This window comes from Peromyscus leucopus, chromosome 3 (assembly GCF_004664715.2).
Source record: "Peromyscus leucopus breed LL Stock chromosome 3, UCI_PerLeu_2.1, whole genome shotgun sequence".
In the NCBI taxonomy this organism is placed as follows: domain Eukaryota; kingdom Metazoa; phylum Chordata; class Mammalia; order Rodentia; family Cricetidae; genus Peromyscus; species Peromyscus leucopus.
The window spans coordinates 155,024,842-155,045,823 of NC_051065.1; the positions used below are offsets into that span (position 1 = coordinate 155,024,842).

The window sequence follows — 20,982 nt, forward strand, 5'->3', positions numbered from 1 at the left end:
ATGATGGCAACCGAGTAGTCAGGTCCAGTTCCCAGCATCTCCATGGAGGATCACAGCTCCAGGGCATCTGTTGCCCTCCCCTGGCACCAGGCACATGGGTAGTGCGCATTCATACATAGAAATAATAAGTACACATAAAATGCAAAGCGAGATGCAGTCTGACCAAAGAACAGGAAAGCTGGCCACACCTCCCCTTGCACTTCACAATAACCCATCACATTTTCACAGACATCACAGCAGCACACACAAGTGCAGAGCCCTGGGCTGGGGAGAGGCACAAGGATGAAAAGGCTCTGTAAAGACCTCCCAGGACGAGAGGACGGTGCAAACAGTAATGGAAGAGAAGAAAAGGGGTAAGTGTGAGGATGGACAGACACACAAGCAGCTCGTCGGTATGCAGAAATCTTGGCATCGCGGGGCGAGAGCTGAGGTTAGGTAATACAGCAAAACTCCCAAACGTCAGCGAGGAGGTAAGTAAGGCTGCAGGGCAAGGCCACTTACAGGCCCCTCACCGTCACCACGGAGGGGAGCTCTGCCTGGCTGGTTACTGGGGCTCCAGGCCTGCCTCTTCCCTTCAGCAGCTAAGATCACCCGGTCTCCGTGTCTTTCCTCATATCTCAGTGAAATCCTGCAGCCTTGTTCTCATGGTTTTGTAAATGTTCTGCTGAAGGTGGGCCCCAGCACAGAGAACTTGTTCAAGTGTTGATCTTTGTTTTCTGACATAAAGTTTAGAAATGACTGGTTTAGGGTCAGAGACATAGTTCAACAGTTGTGTTTGCCTGGCACGCACAAGGCCTAGGGCTCAGGGCCCGCAGTACAAAATAATTTTGTAATTTGAGACAGAATCTTTCTGTGTAGACCAGGCTGGCCTCCAACTCACAGAGATCCTCCTGTGTGCCACCATATCTGGCCAGAATAAGATTTTTTTAAGTGTTCAGTTAAGTGGTTTTTGTTTTCTTTTTAGCACATCTGAAGTACCACGAAGTCACTATCGCTAGCTAGTTCCAGGACATTCCCATCACCCCAAAGGAAACCCCATTCTAGTTAACAGGTAATCCTTTCTCCCCCACTCATCCCTGGTCACCAGGAGCTGACCATTTCATAGGAATCGAACCATACAGTGTGAGGCTTCCGAGTGGCTTCTTTCATTAACTGGAGTCCTCCATGTAGCACGCGGCAGTACTTCAAGTGTCTTTGCGTGAACACCCCGTATTTCACCGGAAGGTGGACATTTCAAAGGTTTATTGTTAGGACTGGCTCCCAGTCTCTGGTTTTGATTTATTATTATTATTATTATTATTATTATTATTTTATTATTTTATTATTATTTTATTATTTTGGGGGGTGTTTTTTGAGACAGGGCTACTCTGTGTGGTTTTGGTGCCTGTCCTGGATCTCGCTCTGTAGACTAGGTTGGCCTCGAACTCACAGAGATCTGCATGCGCCACTGCTGCTCTGCTCTGGTTTAGATTTTAAAGACAGTTTCTCACTGAGTATCTCTGGCTGGCCTGGGACTCGTCATGTAACAGAAGCTGGCCTCGAACTGTCGTCCTGCCCGTCTCAGCGCTGGGATATAGGCCCTACCTGTGGTTCCAGACCACAGCACCCCGTTACAGTACCAAATACCTTTTATTTGACCTTGACTGACCAGGCTTCTCATAGCCCAATGGAGTGTAACGCTCTTTTTGAGAGAGAAAAGTGAAGCCTAAAGATGGGGAGATCTGCCAGAAAACAAAATAGGGGAATTTTTTTCACTTCCGATTCAGGAGCCACATGGGGTATAGGTGTGATTCCTTACGGGAGGCGCCAGCGTGGGGCTAAGTCTGGTCTCTGACACTTCCAGCTTCCTGGTTCTCTCCCCACCTACTTCCAGCACGTGGAAGCGCTCAGCCAATCGGTTCAGAGCATCTGTAGTTATGGCAACGGGGCTTCCTCGCTCAGTAACGGGTTACCTTTTGCAAAACTTGAAGCTGTTGCACCAAATGGCTAAGCCTGGGGCCTGCCCCATAGCGCCATTGCAGGAACCCGCCGGCTCCCCACGGCAAAGCCATTGGGAGAGGGCCAGGATAGGCTGGAAGCCTCATTGTGCCGTCTCAGCTCTGCCAGAAGGGTTGCCAGGAGTTCCAGCAGGTCACGACCTCTTCCAGGATTCCCATGCCCAGACTTAGCTTGAGGAGCAGGCTTAGTCACCTGGCTTGGAATCAGAGCCAGGGCTGTTGTGCCTGGGACCCTGCATATTTCTGGGTGGGACAACAATGGGTTCTATATTGAAGAAGAGACCTAGAGAAGTCAGCTGTCAGTCCCCAGTAAAGTTCTTGGCAAAATGCTGCAACTTGAAAGGTGGAGGACACAGAGAGAAGAGAAGAGGTGTGGGGCCGGCTGGCCTGAAGACCCCAGTCCTCAACAAGGCTCCTCCCCATCCATCTGATGCTTCACCGAGTAATGCTGATTCCCCTGGCCACCTTTCCCCGGCACACAGTCAGGGTCCTCCAGAAACCCCGGCCAAATACACTGGGAAGCTAAAGAGAGGAGCCAAGCTACTGCAGGCCCTGAGAGCTGAGGAGAGAAGGAAACGCCAGGTGACATTCAGCTTGACATCCCTAGACCTTGGTGAGTGAGGGTATTTTTCATGGAGATGTAGGGTGTCTGCGGGACCTGGTTAGATGGGGACATATCCAATCTTAGTTGGTGGACACCTAAGACCCTGTAAACTATTGGAGTGAGATGTCTTCAGAGCATCTAGAGGCATGGCAATGCTGGGATGGGGGTCCTCAGTGCAGATGTGAGTAGGGAAAGTGGCTGTCGAGTGTAAAGTGTTGATGCTTGGGAGTGAGCAGGACAACAGAAGCCTAGGATGGTGGCTGGAAAGGGAGGCAGCAGCTGAGAGGTGTAAGTCGTTAAAGAAGAATGAGTGTGTTTTCTGAGACCAGTTAGGACCCTCGGGTAGGTGCTCCTGGAAAGCACATTTGGGCCAGTGAATGGAGTCTTCTAGCATTCAGGGTCCATGGTGAAGTTCTTTGTGTCCCTGGGAATGTACAAGCAGAAGTAAAGTCAGCCAGTGACGGCCACTGACATCAGAGAGCACACTTGACCTGGGCAGGACCTGGAACACAGCGCTTTCCATTCCAATTCCACCATCTCTTCTAATGAGAAGATGGAAGCCTCAGCCTGTCACTGCAGGAGACCACCTCCTGTGGATGGTCACAGCCATGAAGAGCACTAGAAAGATGTGCCATGAAGAAGGGGTGGTGAGCAGGCCACTGGTGGCTGGGATGTTACCTGCTGTCTCAGTCACTGTTCTATTGCAGTGAGGAGACACAGCTCTTCAAGGCAGCTCTTATAAAAAAGAAAGCAGTGAATGGGGACAGGCTTACAGTTTCAGAGGCTTAGTCCATTATCACCATGGCAGGGAGCATGGCAGCAGAGGTAGCTGAGAGCTACACCCTGATGCACAGAGAGAGACCGGACCTAGTGTGGGCTTTTAAAACCTCAATGCCGGGGCTGGAGAGATGGCTCAGTGGCTAAGAGCACTGACTGCTCTTCCAGAGGTCCTGGTTTCAAGTCCCTGCACCCACATGGCAGCTCACAACTGTCTGTAACTCAAGATCTGACATCCTCACATAATCATACATGCAGCAAAACACCAATGCAAATAAAATGAAAATAATAAATTATATTTTTAAATAAAGAAATAAATAAAACCTCAATGCCACCCAACACTTGGGAAGCAGAGGCAGGCAGATCTCTGTGAGTTCAAGGTCAGCCTTAGTCTACAGAGCTAGTTCCAAAGAACTACAGAGCTAGTTCCAAAGTCTACAGAGCCAGGGCCACACAAAGAAACCCTGTCTCAAAACAAAACAAAACCCTCAAAGCGCACCTCCAGTGACACACTTCCTCCAACAAGACCACACCTCCGAATCCTTTCAAACAGTTCCACTTCCTAAGCATTCAAACCTGTGAGCCCAAAGTGGCCATTCTCGTTCAAACTGCCACACCTCCACTGTGAACCTCAGGATGGGGATCTGGAAGGGAAACCATGCCCTTTGGAACACACAGCAACTGGGTCAACGGAACCCAAGGGCCAGGTAAGGAGCAAGGAGACATGACTGAGCGGGAAGGAGCAACGTAGAGAAGAGGACAAGGCAGGTGAGAGACTGGGAAAAGAGGGGCCAAGAGCTTTAGGCCATGGCAGGCAGGCAGGAGGTGTGTTAACTCCACGAGCGCTAAGAAGCCAGCCCTGGTGATGAAAGCCTGTCATCCCAGCATTTGGGAAAGTGGGGGATCCTGGCCTACCTTGGCTCAAACCATGCTGTAGTGAGACTAAATGTGGAGGCTGTAGGGACCCCAAGGGAGTGGGAGAGAAGAGCTGGGGAGACTTCAAGGGATGATGATGCCTGAGCTAAGCCTGAAAAGTAAGTTAGAGATAATTAGGTGAAGGAATTGGGGGCAGGATGTGTGTGAGCTGGGCTGCCTGGGCAGTGAGTCAGTCAGATCTGTTGTTACAAATACAGGTGAGGGGCCAGTGAGATTGTGCTGTGTCCAATCCACAGCCCCAGGAGCGCACGGGGGTGGGGTGGAGGGTGGGAGTGGGGGCGGGGTGGGTAGGTGGCACAAACTATTTAGAAATGAAAGTCTCCAGATATGAGGATCAAGTTGCTGCTGGGTGACAGCAAATAGCTAAGAGCTTGGCTCTGGGGACTTGAAAGATGTTTCAGTGGTCAAGAGCACTTGCTGAGGGTGGGGGGCTGAAGAGATGGTTCAGAGGTTAAGAGCATTGGCTGCTCTTCCAGAGATCCTGAGTTCAATTCCTAGCAACCACATGATGACTCACAACCATCTATAATGAGATCTGGTGCCCTCTTCTGGCCTGCAGGCATATGTGTGGACAGAACACTGTATACACAAAAAAATAAATAAATAAATAAATAAATAAATCTTAAAAAAAAAAAAAAAAAAGAACTTTTGCAAAGGACCCAAGTTCAGTTCCCAGCACTCACACTCACAACTAATTATAACTCCAGTTCCAGGGATTTTAACACCTTCTGGTCTTGGTTGGCCCTGCACACACATGTGGTACACATACATACATGCACACAAAACATTCACACACATAAATTAAAAGAAATCTTAAGACAAAAGAACTTGTCTGTGGGGCTAATTAAGCTCTGTTAGTAATCAACCCAGGGACTTTGGGCCTCAGTGTCTGTTATCTGAAAAACATGGTCAGTCATAGCACCAACCCCATGTCTACATTTGTCATCCATGAACCGTTTACCGAATTCCCATCACATGTAAGCACTGTGGTGCAGCCAGGACCCCAGCAGAGAATAAGCTGTTTACTAGAAAACCAAAGCATTGCACCAGGAGTCTCAAACAGGAAGCCCCCCACCCCACCCCGTAAGCAGTTATTAATGAACTGAGCTAGTGGGAAATGTGGGGAGGTCCTGTCAGCTGGAGACGCCGGGCACCAGGCTCAACTGGAGACTTTAAGCAAAGTGTCCAACAGTGTGAGGGCCAGCAGAGTTCAGCTCTGAGTGCATGCAGTGGTGTCTTAGTTATGTTTCTATTGCTGGGATAAAACACCATGACCAAAAGCAACTTGGGAAGGAAAGGGTTTATTTCATCTTCTAGCCTATAGACCATCATCCAGGGAAGTCAGAGCAGGAGCTGATGCAGAGACAATGGAGGAGCGATGCTCACTGGCTTGCTCCTTATAGCTTGCTCCGCCAGCTTTATTATAGCACCTAGGACCCCCAGCCCAGGGATAGCGCCACCCACAGTGAGCTGGGCCCTCCCCCATCAATCATCAATCGAGAAAACGCACCACAGACCTCCCCATAGGCCAAGTTCTAGAAGAGCATATGACAGAAGGCAGGTAAGCTGTAAGACAGCTCAGCCAGTCCTTTCCTGGGAGGAGGGTGACTTGGCCCCCAGGATGCCTAACTGTCTCCATTAATAGCAGCACAGGGGGTCTGCTGTAGTCTTATGTGGATGGCTGTTTTGCCTGCAAGTATGTCTGTGAAGAACGTGTATGCAGTGCTCTTAGAGGCCAGAAAAGGGTGACTGACCCTCCGGAACTAGGGTTACAGATGGTTGTGTAGTACCATGTGGGTGCTGGGAATCGAACCCAGATCCTCTGAAAGAGCAGCCAGAGCTTTTAACCACTGAGTCATCTCTCCAACTCCCTAATTCATTTTTACACATATTTATTTCAGCAGGTAGAGAACGGCTTGGGCCACGGTGCCACTGTGGGCAAAGGATAATTTGTGGGAGTCTGTTCTTTCCTCCCGCCATATGGGTTGCAGGGATTGGATACAAGTTGTCCAACTTGGAAGAAAGTGCCTTTATCCACTGAGCCATCTCCCTGCCCACCCGCCATATCACTGCAAGTTAGGGGCTGAGGAGTGTAGCTCGGCAGCACAGTACTTCTCCAACAAGCACCAGGCCCTGGGGTTAATTAAGCCTTAGCACCATGAAGAAGAGAACTTGTATGTAGTAAACATAGATGTGTGTATGCATATGTGCATATAGATACATGTATAGCAGCACACTTATGTACAAAGCAACTCTAATCAACACCTCCATCGCCTGAAAAAGTAGGTATCCATTATCCCCATCTTACAGATGAAAAGTGAGACACAGAGACTGAGCAGGAAAGCAGGCCAGCACTCAGACCCAAGCTCTCTGGATTTGCCTTTGCTCCCACCAGAGGGCGCTGTGGTGCCTAGGGTCAGCGTCTGGAGCACCAGCAGAGTGTAGTTGGGAGTTGGGGCACAGGTCACATTAGCTAACATCCCTCACCATCATGATGCAGTGACAGAGCCAGGCAGGAACCAGGTGCCCTGATACACAACCAGCCCCTACAACAGTTTCCCTGTCCCTGGCTCCTGTTAGTCCTCTTCCAAAAAGGAACTCACCTTGTAACCCTCTTCTCCCAAGGGGCATTCCGGTCTTACACCTCCATAGATGATGACATCTATGGAACCAGCAGCCAGGGGCCTGTCTTCAGTCCTGAGCTGGTCACTGCCCACTGCTTCAGACAGTTCAAGAAGAAAGACTTCCACTTGCCACAAAGCCGCAGACGAATCATCATTGTGCCTGGGACAAAGGACCAGGCACCAGCCCACCCCACGATGCCTCCTCAAGCTCCCCCTCCACCCATACCTACCTTCAAAACTTTGGATATTAAAGACATCCAACAGCCACCAGTAGACAGGAAGGTCTGGCTGAGCCAGAGGGCAAAGCTCCGGAGGCAGCTGGAGACATTTGGCGATGTCAAGACATGGCTGGAGAATAAGCCCACCATCACACCATCAGAGGCCAAGGTTCTGCTCTTGATTCGCCAGGAGCTAAAAGCCCCTAAAGAAACTTTGGTTTCAATCAAGAAACCCAAGGTGAGAAGCCCTGATGGCCAGAAGACGCTGAAGGCTTCAGGAGTATGGTGACATTTTGTTCCCTTGGACTAGAGAGAACAAGGTAGTTTGCCCCTTTTTCCCAGAGGAGCAAAAGCAAGTCCCCAAAGGAAGGTATATGAGTTATCTCTTGTTGCATAACAAGTACCCCAGAATGACTTAAAGAAACAAATACTTATTATTGTGACTCTGGAATCCAGGCGCACTCTAGCTGGGAAGCTTTGTCTCCATATCACGAGACTGCAGACCCGAGGACAAGCTCGTTCAAAGGGCTACTGACCAGAGGTTTCATTGCCTCCCTCAGGGACCTCCCAGAGGCTGCATACAAGTCCTCACAATAAGGCGGCTAGCTGCCCCCAGAGTGAGCCTCCCAGAACAGAGAGGGAGGAAGTCATAGTGCTGTTGTGCCCTAGGCCCTAGTCTTGATATTGCACCGTGTCAGAAGGGTGCACCATGGGGATAGAAAAGGGATTCTGTCTTGGCCAGGGAAAGTCTGAGAACACGTGGATGTGCTTTAAAAGCACCCCATCTGAGCCGGGCGGTGGTGGCGCACGCCTTTAATCCCAGCACTCGGGAGGCAGAGCCAGGCGGATCTCTGTGAGTTCGAGGCCAGCCTGGGCTACCAAGTGAGTTCCAGGAAAGGCGCAAACCTACACAGAGAAACCCTGTCTCGAAAAACCAAAAAAAAAAAAAAAAAAAAAGCATCCCATCTGGGGCACACCAGCAGTCGGTCTTGATCATGGACACCTGTCCACTGGAGAGAGAAGTGCTAACCAGTGCTTGTGGGCTAGTTTGAGGAGGATCACATCTGAGGTTAGGGTGAGGAGGAGGGCTACCCTGTGATGGCATGACCTAACTTGGAGTCATGGTTTCTACCCCAAGAAGTTCAGTCACCCATCCACAAAAGCTGATTAAAGCAGCCTAATTAATGATAAAGAACAGATAAACGAGATTTAGTCAATCTGGCCACATTGAAAACAGGGACAAAGACATACAATGCATCCTCCCCTCCAGTCCATCTTTGGGTTCTGCAGTGAGATTAAATTTTAACTAGAGGGCTAGGGATATGTACATCTAAGCAGTCCAATTATCTGCCTCACTCTTGCCTCTCCCAGGGCAAAGCTCCCAAACCTATCCGTCAACCTGCACCCCAGCTGCGGCTGCCCAAACCTTCTATCCTGGCGGACTTGTACACCTACCTGCGTAGCCGTAAGATCAAGATCCTGGAGGTATTTAACAAGGGGGAGCGGGGCGAGAACCAGCGCATCTCCAGGGAGGAATTTATCATGGCTCTGAAGGCAGTAAGTACGAGCTTCTCCACTGGGCCTGGGGTATGCCCTCCCTCCATGAGGCTCTGGGATCCTGAGGGGAAGACACACGGGTTCACACTAGCAGCCTCATACTTGCAAAGCCACACTGGGAAACATGGCACAACCCACAGTCAGACCACAGCTTTAAAACCACCTCTACCCCAGGCTAACCTGGAGAGATGGCGCTTGTGGAGGACCCAGGTTCAGTTTCCAGCCCCTACATGGCAGCTAACAACTACCTGTAACTCCACTTCCAGAGGATCTAATGCCCTCTTCTGGCTTCCACACGCACTGCATGCACACGGTGCACAAATATCCATGCAGCACAAAACATCCATGTGCACACACGCGACAAACAACAAAACCTTCCTCTATCACGTACGGGGTGCAGCTCAGCGGCAGAGCCTGTGTTTAGCATGCACAGGCCCACATCACTCATGCCAAGCAAAAGCCAACACTGTACCTGGTGCTGGAGAGGTGGCTCGGTGGTTAAAGCACTTGTTGCTCTTCCAGAGGACAGAGTTCGATTCCCAGCACCCACATCAGGCGGCCCACAGCCACTTGTAACTCTAGGAACCTCTTCTGATGTTTTCCCCCTTCATGGTGGGTCTTTCTACTTTAATTAAGCTAATCAAGACAATAAATAATCCACAGGTATGCCCAGAGGCTACCTTAATCTAAATAACCCCTCACCAGTGTGCCTGAAGGTTTGTCTCATAGATAATCCCAGATCCTGTCACATTGGCATTCAATATTAAGCATCACATCCTATTCTTTAAAAACCATGTGCGGTCAGTGGCTCCTCTATTGGACCAGATAGGGCAGACGTTTCCATCATCTTTGAAAGTTCGTTAGTCTAGTGCAGGATCTGGGCCCATGTACTAACTCCAGCCTGCCTCTTTAGAAAAACAAAAAACCACTTTTGTTGAACACAGCCACACTCATTCATCTATGAATGGCCATGGGGACTTCCATGATACAATGGCAGAGCCCCTGTGACTCACAAAACCCAAAATATGTCTAGTTTCTTCTAGGAAAAGCTTGCTGGCTTAGATGAATTAAATGTTTGTGTATGTTCAAATCAAGATGTCCTTAAAAAGCAGACATTGTTACCTATATCTTTTTTTAAAGATTTATTCACATATATTTCCTACCTATGAAATTTTTGCCTGTGTATTTGCACCTTATGGATGCAGTGACCTCAGAGGCCAGAAGAGGGCATCAGATCCCCTAGAACTGGAGTTACAGACGGTTGTGAGCTACCACATTAGAGCTGGGAACTGAGCTGGGGTCCTCTGCAAGGGCAGTGACTGCTCTTAACTGCTGCCACCTCTCTTGCCCTTTTAAAATGTGTTTGTTTGTTTGTTTGTTGTTTGTTTGGAGTTTCTCTGTGTTATAGCTCTGGCTGTCCTGGAACTGGCCTCGAACTCACAGAGATCTACCTGCCTCTGCCTTCTGAGTGCTGGAATTAAAGGTGTGTGCCATCACTGACCGGCTTCCTTTTTTTTTTAGTGTGTGTGTGTGTGTGTGTGTGTGTGTGTGTGTGTGTGTGTGTGTGTGTGTGTGTGAACATATGTACATGTATGCTGGTGCCAGCAGAAGCCAAAAGGGGGCATCCGATCTTTAGAGCTGAAGTTATAAAGAGTTATGAGCAGCCAGATGTGGGTACTAGGAACCAAATCCAAGTCCTTTGAAAGAGCAGCATAGATTCTTAACTGTGGGCCCCTATCTGTCTCTCCAGCTGGGGCTTGAACTCAGCACCTTGCATATACTATCAAGCTTGCTACTACTGAACTATATACCCTGACTTACAGTTTCAATTAACCAGTTTTCAAACCTTTTAATGATGAACATCATCCAAAACACTTTTTAAAAGTAAATGTCTTCAACTATCAAAAAAATTGGTTTAAATATTAAATCCTGGGCCGGGAGAGATGGCTTAGCAGTTAAGATCACTTGCTGCTCTTGCAGAGGACCGAGGTTTGGTTCCCAATACCCACCCAACAACTTACAATCCCCTGTAACTCCAGTTTCAGGGTATCTGAGACCCTCGCTGAACCTCCTTGGACACTAGGCATGTGTATGGTGCACTTACATACATACAGGCAAAACACTCTATGCACAAAATAAATAATTTGTTTTCCAGACAGTGTTTCTCTATAATAACCCTGGCTGTCCTGGAACTCACTCTGTAGACCAGGCTGGCCTGGAACTTAGAGAGATCCACCTGCCTCTGCCTCCCGAGCGCTGGGATTAATTGTGTGAGCCACCACTGCCCAACTAATCTTTCAAACATGTTGGAATATGAAGTCCTTTAGCACCAGGACAGCTCTGAGCTGGACCAAGGACAGTTCAGCAGTGACTGCCATCTAAAGTGAATGAAGAGATAATTACAATCACAATTATGTTTCCTTTCAAACTTTTCTTTCTGAACATTCAGGGTTTCGGGTAAGCACTACATACCTCCAGAGTTGTCTATTGTCTCTGGAGAAACAGGACAGATAGCAATATATACGTATGTATAGTATCTATTAGAGCAGCTTACAGGCTATGGTCTGACTATTCCAGTAGTCTCCTGATGGAAGGTCCAAGAAACTAGTGGTTGTTCAGTACACAAGGTTGGGAGTCTCAGCTGATCTTCAGTATATGCCCGAATCCCAAAGGAAGAAGTAGGCTCTAATGCCAATCAAGGAATGGACTTGCCAGGGAGAGCAAGAGCAAGCAGGCAAAGAGAGAGAAAGCTTCCTTCTTCCATGTCCTTTATATAGGCTGCCAGGAGAAGGTGTGGCCCAGATTAAAGTGGATCTTCCTACCTCAAAAGGTCTGGATTAGTGGTGTATTGTCCCACTTCAAATGATTTAATAAAGAAAAATTCCTCACAGGTGTACCCAGCCACTTGGGGTTTAGCTAATTCCAGATGTAGTCAAGTTGACAGCCAAGAATGGCCATCATATCCTTCAAAGAAAAAGGCATCTAAATTTCTGATACTTCAGCCAGGGCGGGCATACTTGTACCTTGTGGATCATGATGGATGTGTGACTTTCTTCCTATCCAGTATGTTAATCAACTGAAAAAGACTTTGTCAAGACGGAGGCTTATCTGGCCTTGCTTTTGAAGGGGGGATAGGAGTTTTCAGGCAGAAAGAGGGAGCTGTGTGGGCAAAAGCAAGGCATGGTAAAGTGCAGAGTACCCCGGGGGCCCGGCAGGGGCTCTGCGTTCCTGTGGCAGCAGGAAGTTGGAGGGCTGAGCAGGTTGGCCAGGCCTGGTGGTAAGGGTGAGGTGGACCTCAGGAAGCTCTTGTGCCTCCTCAGATCGGAGTTCCTCTGAAGAACCAGGAGCTGGAGGACATAGTCATCTACCTCGGCTCTCTCGGGAAACAGAACGCTATCACCACGGATGCCCTGGCCAGCACCTACAAGCAGTGGTCACTGGCCCAGCAGAGAAGCACCTTGCCCACTGCCAGGGAGTGTGCGTGCCCTTCCTGCCCTCAGAGCCGGGCCGGCTCACCCCAGCATTTACATCCTCAAGCGGCACCTCCTTCTCTGGCTTATAGGTTTGCCAAGCTTTGTCAACGACGAAGCGGATGTTTTTCTCAAGGGCCCAGCTGCCCTTTTGTCTATTCAGAGATGAAGTCCAGCCTCTGTCCTTAGAGGGACATAAGTGATTGATTGAAAACAAAACAAAGGTTGGGGATGGAGAGCGGTTGGCAGAGTGCTTGTCTAGCATGTCCAAAGCCCAGGACTCCATCCCTAGCAAGGCAGACACCAGGGGCAGAGGTGGGAGGATCAGAAGTTCAGGGTCATCCTTGACTACGGAGAGAGTGTGAGGTCAGTGTGGGATACAGGAGACCTTATCTAAAAAAGAAAAGAAAAAGAAAAAAAGAAAGCAAAACATCTTGCTCAGAAACTGAACGAACCCATTTGGAGTTCACTGGTATGGGCTTTCTGTCATCATGGATGTTATAAGTAGGGATGTTGTGCAGGTTACACTTACCCTCAAGTGCGTGTGGGCTACATCTGTCCAAAAGCAGCAAGAGGCAAACGAGAAAGGATTCTCTGATATGGGCTATGAATTTACAGTGCACGCCTATATCTTTTTGATGGTTTTGAGACAAGGTCTCTACATAGCTCTGACTGGCCCGGAACTCACTCTGTAGACCTGGCTGGCCTCGAACTCAGAGATCTGCCTGCCTCTGTCTCCCCAGTGCTGGGGTACAGGTGTGCACCACCATGCCTGGTTTTTATGTGCTGCTGGTGTTGGACTCGGGGCTCTGTGCATTAGGCACGCACTCTACCAACTGATCAATAACCCTCAGCCCCTATTTGTTTTTAGTTTATTATTGTTGGGGGGAGGGGACCACAAACAACTGCAACGCTCTTCTCCCAGCTTCCAGTTCCCTTTCAAACAGAGCAACATCGTTTATTTAAGTGGAATGGGCCGAGCTCTGCCCCTCTCCACCAGGCTGGCAGGAAATTAACCTCAGACACATTTTAGGAAGGGGTGGGGTTCTGTCCCTTTGAGATGAAATAAAGCCACGAGGAAGCAGTTGAAGGGTCTTCCTTGCAGGGGTGCCAAGTTGAAGCAAAGTTTCTCCGAGTTGGCGTGAATGGCCACACCAAGGGTATGCGGTGCCCTCCCTGGTGTGGTGCCCTTAGGTGGCTCCTGCTTAGTGTGAATGCCCTAGTTCCAGATCGCAGACTTTCTGGTGAAGGCCGTCCTGTGGACACACTGGCACCCAACCCCACCCCCACTCCCAAGAGGGTCCCTGACCAATCAGAACCCAGGAAACCCAAGCAGCCTCACAGCTCTGATAGCCCAGGGTCAGCACCTCCTCTGGGTTGCACTTCCCCGCTCTGCTCCTCCCGGAGTCTTATGAATGCCCAGCGCTGCTGTGATTTCACAGCTGGCTGGAGTCACTAGAGCACAGTGCTCAACAATAATAGCTATAGTCGAAGGATTTCGACACACACACATACATACATACATCCCTCCCACGCCGCTTATCAAAGAAATCCCCCTTATCTTGACTTGAAGGCAGGCAGCATTCATCTGCTGACTGGTGCTATATCAGCATCACCAGAACTCTCTGCTCCTGGAGGATGGCATTGGGTGAGTCAGGTGGACTCGGGGGAGGGCCTCTCAGTTTGTCTAAAGGGACAAGCTGCTGGGCATCTGGACTCAGAGGAGGGAGGAGCCTGTGTTTCCAGGGCACCACAGGGGCTGGTCGCATTTGTACAACACAGCATCCTGCCTGTCTGGAGGTTAGGGTTGCTATGCGTGGTTTCCATGGGGGAAGCAAATGTCCAGAGGGGCTAAGCTTCTTGTCTGGAGTCTCGGGAGGATGTGAGGCCAAGACTTCCCTTCAACATGAGGCTGCCACCAGGGCCATGGCAGGGGGTCCGAATCCCTTAAGTGGTCCCCACTTTGGAAGTACCTCCCAAATGCTAGGCCCACTCATAGGAACTGGGAGACTGCAATGGGCTAGCCCAAGCCCTGCTGCCATCAGCTAGCACGTGATCAGGTGATGTCCACAAGAGATGGATGCCTTGGAGACAGCTGGAGTGAGTGCCAGGATGGCAGGCAGGCAAAGGCCCTGAGCTGTAGGGGTCGGTCTGACCCGAGTGACTGGTGCACAGCCATTGTCTGCAAAGGGCGTCCAAGAGGTGGAAATGCCAAGGTCAAGGGCCTGAGGCAGGGAGAACTTTTAGGGTACAGGCGGTGAGAACGGCACGGTGAGGGGACACTACAGGATGAAGGGTGGCAGCTGAAACAGATTCCACAGGTCCTCGTGGTCCAGGAAAGGAGTCTGTTTTCAGAGTGTGTTCCCTGGGAAGCCAGGATCGTAGGTTGATCTTATTTACATTTTTTGTTTGTTTGTTTGTTGTTGTTTGGTTTTGGAGACAGGTTTTTTTCTGTGTCATAGTCCTAGCTGTCCTAGAACTCACTTTATAGACCAGGCTGGCCTTGAACTCACTCTGCCTCCAGAGAGCTTGGATTAAAGGTGTGCACCACCGTGCCCAGCTGCCATTTTATAAGGGTTATATTTGCCACTCGGTGGGAACAAGGTGACAGGGTGAGAAAGGAGCAGGGAAGGGGTCTGGGGTCTGCAGATGGGGGACTTCATAGCAATGGAGGAGACACACTAGCAGTGGCCCTCAGATGAGCACTGGCTGGACACACGGGAAGGGACAGAAGAGCACATTGGCATCGCTCAATGCCATCAGGTTCAGTTCCCCAGCTGGGCACCCTCTTAGTCTTTCCATTTTCCCCTCCAACTCTAGATTTGACTCAGAGGAAAACTCCCCTGAAGCATACCTCCCAAAAGCAACAGGCTGTCCCAGCCCTGCAGCCTCCCAAGATGGACCTGCTGAAGGTGCCTGAGGTTGATATAAAGATGGAGGGGCGGCCCATGACAGAGGAAGACATGGAGGATGTGGGCAAGCGGTACCGAGAGAGGCGGAGGCAACACAAGGTACCTCTTTAGCACAGGCTTGGGGGCTGGGCAAGCCAGGGTTCAAGACTTGGCACTGACACCTGCTAGTTGGGGAGCTATTGGGAAGGTCTCACCTCCCCTCAGCCCTTGTCTGTCATCTGTGCAGTAAGCAGCTAGGTGTGGTGAAACACTCCTATAATCCAGCGCCCAGGAGATCCAGTCAAAAGGATTATGAGTTTGAGGCCATCCTGGTCTACACAGTGAGTTCCAGGCCAGCCAGGGCTACATGTCAAGAATCTGGCTCACAAGAGAGAGAGAGAGAGAGAGAGAGAGAGAGAGAGAGAGAGAGAGAGAGAGAGAGAGAGAGAGAGAGAGAAAGACATTTCTCAGTCCTCTGCACTGGCGACGTGGCTTCTACCTCAGGATCACACACAGGGGTACACCTGGTTTAGAGTCCCCGAAGACTCACGCCAGTTTTCCATAGGATACTTACTGCTACTGTGCCTCCTTACAGAGAGTACAGCCACATGGGCACATCTGGTATAGGCTGTATTCCCAGGACTCAGGTGCCAAGTGCTCAGAGCCCCTGAGGAGTGACCTTGACCTCTAAGCTGCTGCCCTTGGGACCTGAATTGCGACCTCACTGCACACCATTCTTCTTCCTGGGGGCCCCTCACAGGGAGGTGAAGGAGGTGCCAGGCTGCCCCCCAGCTCGGAGGACTGTCACAAAGACACAAGATGGAGCACCCCTCTGTCCTCCCCGCTTCTTCTCCCTGCAGCTGCTTCTCCCCTCCATCCAATACGTGGAGAGCTGCCGGCTGGTTCGGTCTGGGACGAAGCACTTTGACGACCACTGCCTGCCGTCCACCATGTCTGGGGAGATGGAGGAGCTGCTCAACATGAGCCGCAGGGATAACTTCCTGGTCTACCTGAGATGCTGGGAGCTCTGCGAGGCCTACGGTCTCCCGCTCACTGAGGACATCCTCATGAGGGGTAGGGGCTTGCTTCAGGGAGAGCCTGGGGCCGAGCCACGGCTAATGTGGAGTTGGCCGGGCACTGGCTCCTCCATGCGCGCACCCAGCCGAGCCACTGTGGCCTTCAGTGGGGACCCTGGGAAGGAGGCGGAGGGAAGGCAGACAGCCTGACCGCTACGTGGGGCTCTAGGGCGCAGGCTCTGAGACGCGTGGGCTCCTTAGGTGAGACCGGGGTGGGATCAGGGTTATGGGGCTCTGCCTCCACATACTTGTACCCACCTACCCACACGCACCCACATAAACATGTAGACACACACACCTATAAGACAAATTCAGAACAACAAGAACACCACCATCAAAATAGTTACTAAAGGCCAGGTGGGCAGTGGTGGCGCACACCTTTAATCCCAGCACTCAGGAGGCAGAGGCAGGTGAATCTCTGAGAGTTCGAGGCCAGCCTGGTCTACAGATCGAGATCCAGGACAGCCAAAGCTACACAGAGAAACCATGTCTCGAAACCCCCGCCCCCCCAAAGTTACCAAAGTAGTTCTAAGGGCTGGGAATGGAGCTCAGTTGTAGATTGCTTGCTTATCAAGTGTGTACACACACACACACACACACACACACACACACACACACATTCATCCAAGCATTAATCTAGTGAAGTCTAGTTGAATCTTCCTGCCTCCAACCTAGGCTTGCTAAGTAGTTCCAAACCAATTTGCTGTTACAACCTGGTTTCCCTCTGTCCCCTGGTGAGCAGGGTTGTCTAAAGTCCCTTCTGACTTAACTGCATGATAAGCCACGCCACACTGTGGGAGCCGTGGGAGAGTCCAGGGACTCTATACCCTGTTGTGTTTTGCAATTTCCAAGGAACCTACAAACATCTGAAAAGAAAAAGTTGGGCTAGCAAGATGGTTTAGCAGGCCAAGCTTTGATGGTGAGCCTAATGACCCAAGTTCAATCCCTGGGACTCAGTGGAAAGAGAAAACCAGCTCTTACCACCCTACAAGTTGTCCTCTGACCTCCACGTGCGTTAGTGGTGCTCTCTCGCTCTCTCCCGTTCTCCCTCTCCCCGCCCCCATATCTCCTAGATACAGACCCACACAGAGAATAAATAGATGTAAGCTTACAAAGCTGAGGGCCAGTGAGATGCCTCAGTGGATAAAGGCTCTTGTCACCATCCTCATGACCTAAGTTCAGTACCCAGAATCCACAGCGATGTAGGGAGAACGGACTCCACAAAGTTGTCTTCCAGCCCCCCCACATACACTTTGCTACTCTACTTGCCAAGGCATCTTGATGGCCCAGAAAAAGCAATCTTTTAAACAGAAGTGTGGATTTTTTTTTTTTAGCCATCCCACGTGACCCTAAAGTAGACAACTTTGGCTAACGGACCTGCTGCCTTCCTTGCCGCCCACAGCACTACTGTATCCAGGAGACAAGATCATTTCTCTGAGAGAAGAGGTCCGCCCGATCCGGCAGCCTGGAGGCTACTATGTAGACGAGAGGATTGGATTCCGGACCCATGGCCTCAGCAAGCTTGGGGCCAAGAAGACAGACAAGCTGAGTTTCCGGCCGGCCGTCCCTTCAGCTGCAGGGGCCTGGACACTGGCATGCGTGTGGTGTCATGTTGTGCCAGTATCTGTGCCCCTAACTGGTCACTTCCCACTAGCCGTCCTAAATGTCACCCTTAGTGCATGTCTTAGGATCACGCTCCCCTCCTGACCACAGGCTTATACAATCATCAGGCCAGTGGAAAAGATCCAAAGGGGGTGTTATCTCACCCTGAGGCGGAGGCCGAGGGACTCTGCAAAGGACAGGGACTAACTCCTTCCCTGCACTGCCACCCTGTGGCAGGCACACTCCTTCTCCAACAAGAGACAGGCTGGTAGCCCCCGGGAAAACGACATGCTACTCTGACCCTTGGACTGAGTCCTCTGAAAGGCACCTCCTTTGAAGGGACCCCAAGTCAAGTCCCCCTCTGCTCCCACCAGATGTGGACCAAGCAGGAGGCAACTACTGTGGCTAGCTAGCATCAGTGGTGACTGCAGAGGGGAGAAGGAGATGGCATCCCTGCAGAGGGACGGGGTGGGGTGGCAGAATGCCTGGGGCAGCATGCAGTGCCGCAGAGTGGACGCCAGACACGTTTCTGGTCCATAGCCCAGTTTCTGCGATCTGAGCCTCGGTGTGCTCATGTATAAAGCGGATGCAGCGCTCCCATTACCTACCGCGAGGGTGAGACGAGGGCCACGGTGTAGCTGATGCTTTACGCTGCACTTGTCTGAGTGGTTTTGAGTACAGGGACAGTCTAGGCCCACAGAAGTTGTGGCTTGCAAAGTGTTGAGCATGACCCAGGCTGGCAGTAGCTTAGAGAGCCTCTGAGATGTGCCTCCTAACCTGTGGCTGACGGTCACCAATTCCTAAGCCGTGAATCCAGGAAGTAAGAGATTTTTGCTTGTGTTTGACCAGCCACAGGTGTGAAAGAGAAAGAGAGGTCCCCTAGCTAAAGGAGAGACACTGGCTCTCTCTCACCACTAGCGACTAGATTGTAAAAGATCCTGAGGCCAGGCACTAGGGGTAGAGAGTACACAAGGCCCAGAGCTCAATCCTTTGTATCAGAAGAAAAAAATCCAGAGATTCTGAGCCAGCTGTGGGCTTGGGAAGGAATCTGGCCAGTGATGCCTGCTGGGCGAAGGAATGGAGGGTGGTGAGTCTTTACCATGCTTGTCCCAGGGAGCTTGGCCTCTGGAAGGGGGAGTGAGTCAGGCTTCAGCCTCTACCAGTTGCCGAACACTTCAACTAACTATTCTGGAGGCCTCCCTGCCACAGACAAAGAAAGCCAAGGTTCTCTTCCTCCACCAACCTGGCTAAGCCCGGGCCCTGGTGTGGGAGACACAGTTAGAGCCTCACCACAAAAGAAAGATGTTCAGCACTCTGGTCTGAGACTCGGAAACACACCCCTTAATGGCCCCCACCTGCTCCCCAAAGCCTACTTTTCCTGAAGTTTCTTTTATGGGTCTTTTGTTTATTTGTTTTTTGTTTGTTTGGTTTTTTTTTTTTTTTTTTTTTTTTTGAGACAAGGTTTCTCTGTGTAGCCTTGGCTGTCCTGGAACTCACTCTGTAGCCCAGGCTGGCCTTGAACTCACAGAGATCCGCCTGGCTCTGTCTCCCGAGTGCTGGGATTAAAGGCGTGTGTGCCCCCACCGCCGGCTCCTGGAGTTTCTCTCTAACAATGCCTCTCTCTATTCCCTACTAGGAAAACATCAAAGAAACTCAAGAAAATGCACTTTCAGGAGTTCGAGGACTTCACTAGGTTTGTAGTGGTCCCGTGTGTCCGCCAGGAGGGCCGGGGATAAAGACGAGAAGGCTGGCCTCCCCTCTAACCAGAGGCAGCTCTGGGACCTGTGCACACGGGATGAGAGCCCAGGACTGTCGTGGGGCTCCGTGCCCAGGGCCGAAGGGGCAGCAGAGGAGCATTCAGAGGGTGTCCTGCATGGCTGCTCTGGGGCCTCCTATAAGTGAACTCACCTGCGTTGTGGCCAACAAGCCTGAGTCGCTCTGGACGCCCCAGTCAGAGGAGACCATGTTGATACACAGTCCCACACCCGAAGCCGCACCCAGGGAGCCTGGCTCCTGAGGCTAGAGTCCAGACGGGATATCCAAGTGCTTCCAGATGCTAGGTGTAGCTTAGCAGCTGGGTACTAGCCCAGAGCATGTGAGGCCCCGGGTTCTTTGCCCAGCCCTGCACAGGACGGGCGAGGTAAGGGGCCTGGCGGGGAAGCAAAGCCTCGAGAGCAGCAGTTCTCAACTTGTGGGTTTTGACCCCTTAGGGGGTCCAATGACTTTTACACAGGGGTCACCTAAGAACAACGGAAAAGGCAGATATTTGCATTGTGATTCGTAACAGTAGCAACATTTTAGTTATGAAGTAGTAACGAAAATAATCTTAGGGCTGGGGGTCAACACAGCGTGAGGAACTGTATTAAAGGGTCGCAGCATTAGGAAGGGTGAGAACCACTGCTCTAGACAAGGACAGCACTCCTCTAAGTTTGGGTTTAAGAAGCAGTGACCGGGGCCTGAACTTAGCCACTCACTCACTATGCGATCTTGACCTCTGGACCTCGGGGTCCTCACTGGTGAGGAGACTGGAGGTGTGTAGTGCTCCCCACACTGTGGCGCATGGTCGCAGCTAAGGTCCTCTGCTGAGAAGGAGCCCCGACTGGTGTCTCTGCCACAGCAACCTTCCCTGTGTCTTTTCCTTTTCCAGGAAGCTGAAGGCCAAGAGGCTCAGTGGTTCCTTATGCACCCACCCCAATCACTTCTGGCCGGGTCACCTTCTGGACAAGCTGCGGCTCTACCTGCCCACTGTGGCCAAGGACCAGAGCCAGGCAATCTTCAGCTGTGTGGAACCCCCACACTATGCGTACCCTGCCACCTACTACTCAAAAGACTGGTGGCCCTTGAAAGACTGGGCTTACTTGACCCAAGCCGGTTATGATGCAAACAAGGTGTACTCCATCAACTAGAATGGCCTGCGGGCCACTGGGCCAGAAGACAGTGCGGCCAGGGGCCCACAGCTGCCGACATGAGCTATCAAAGAGCCATACAAACATTCCCAGGGATGGTCTGGAGCTGTGTCCCCTGATGCCACAGTGTCCAGTGCCTGGGAGTGTGGATGTGTCCAGGCACACACATGCTATGTTTGCTACCCTGTCGTGACCTCTGCCCTTTTCAAATAAACCAGGTGAGAGCTGACCTGTAGCCTAGCGTATGTGATTTCCTGCTTAAGGACCGGGAAACTTGAAGGTGTGGGTGTGTAAGACACAGGTTCCCCAGGCCACCTCCCACCT

The 20,982-nt window shown here is 51.0% G+C and overlaps 1 protein-coding gene across 1 annotated transcript; it reads left to right on the forward strand.

Moving 5' to 3' along the window:
* The first annotated feature begins 1,795 nt into the window (after nucleotides 1-1,795).
* Nucleotides 1,796-20,887, forward strand: Efcab12 (EF-hand calcium binding domain 12). Its single transcript, XM_028863999.2, has 9 exons — nucleotides 1,796-2,610; nucleotides 6,940-7,394; nucleotides 8,528-8,713; nucleotides 12,034-12,190; nucleotides 15,004-15,194; nucleotides 15,935-16,148; nucleotides 17,553-17,694; nucleotides 19,389-19,445; nucleotides 20,400-20,887. The coding sequence occupies exons 1-9, from the start codon at nucleotides 2,256-2,258 to the stop codon at nucleotides 20,656-20,658; spliced, it is 2,016 nt and encodes a 671-aa protein (XP_028719832.1). The 5' UTR covers nucleotides 1,796-2,255; the 3' UTR covers nucleotides 20,659-20,887.
* The last annotated feature ends 95 nt before the right edge of the window (nucleotides 20,888-20,982 follow it).

Coding starts and splice junctions, on each gene's coding strand:
- Efcab12 (XM_028863999.2), top strand. CDS start 2,256: ATGGGTTCTATATTGAAGAAGAGACCTAGAGAAGTCAGCTGTCAGTCC. Junction 15,195..15,934: donor AGAGGCGGAGGCAACACAAG/GTACCTCTTTAG, acceptor TTCTCCCTGCAG/CTGCTTCTCCCCTCCATCCA. Junction 19,446..20,399: donor GAGTTCGAGGACTTCACTAG/GTTTGTAGTGGT, acceptor TTCCTTTTCCAG/GAAGCTGAAGGCCAAGAGGC.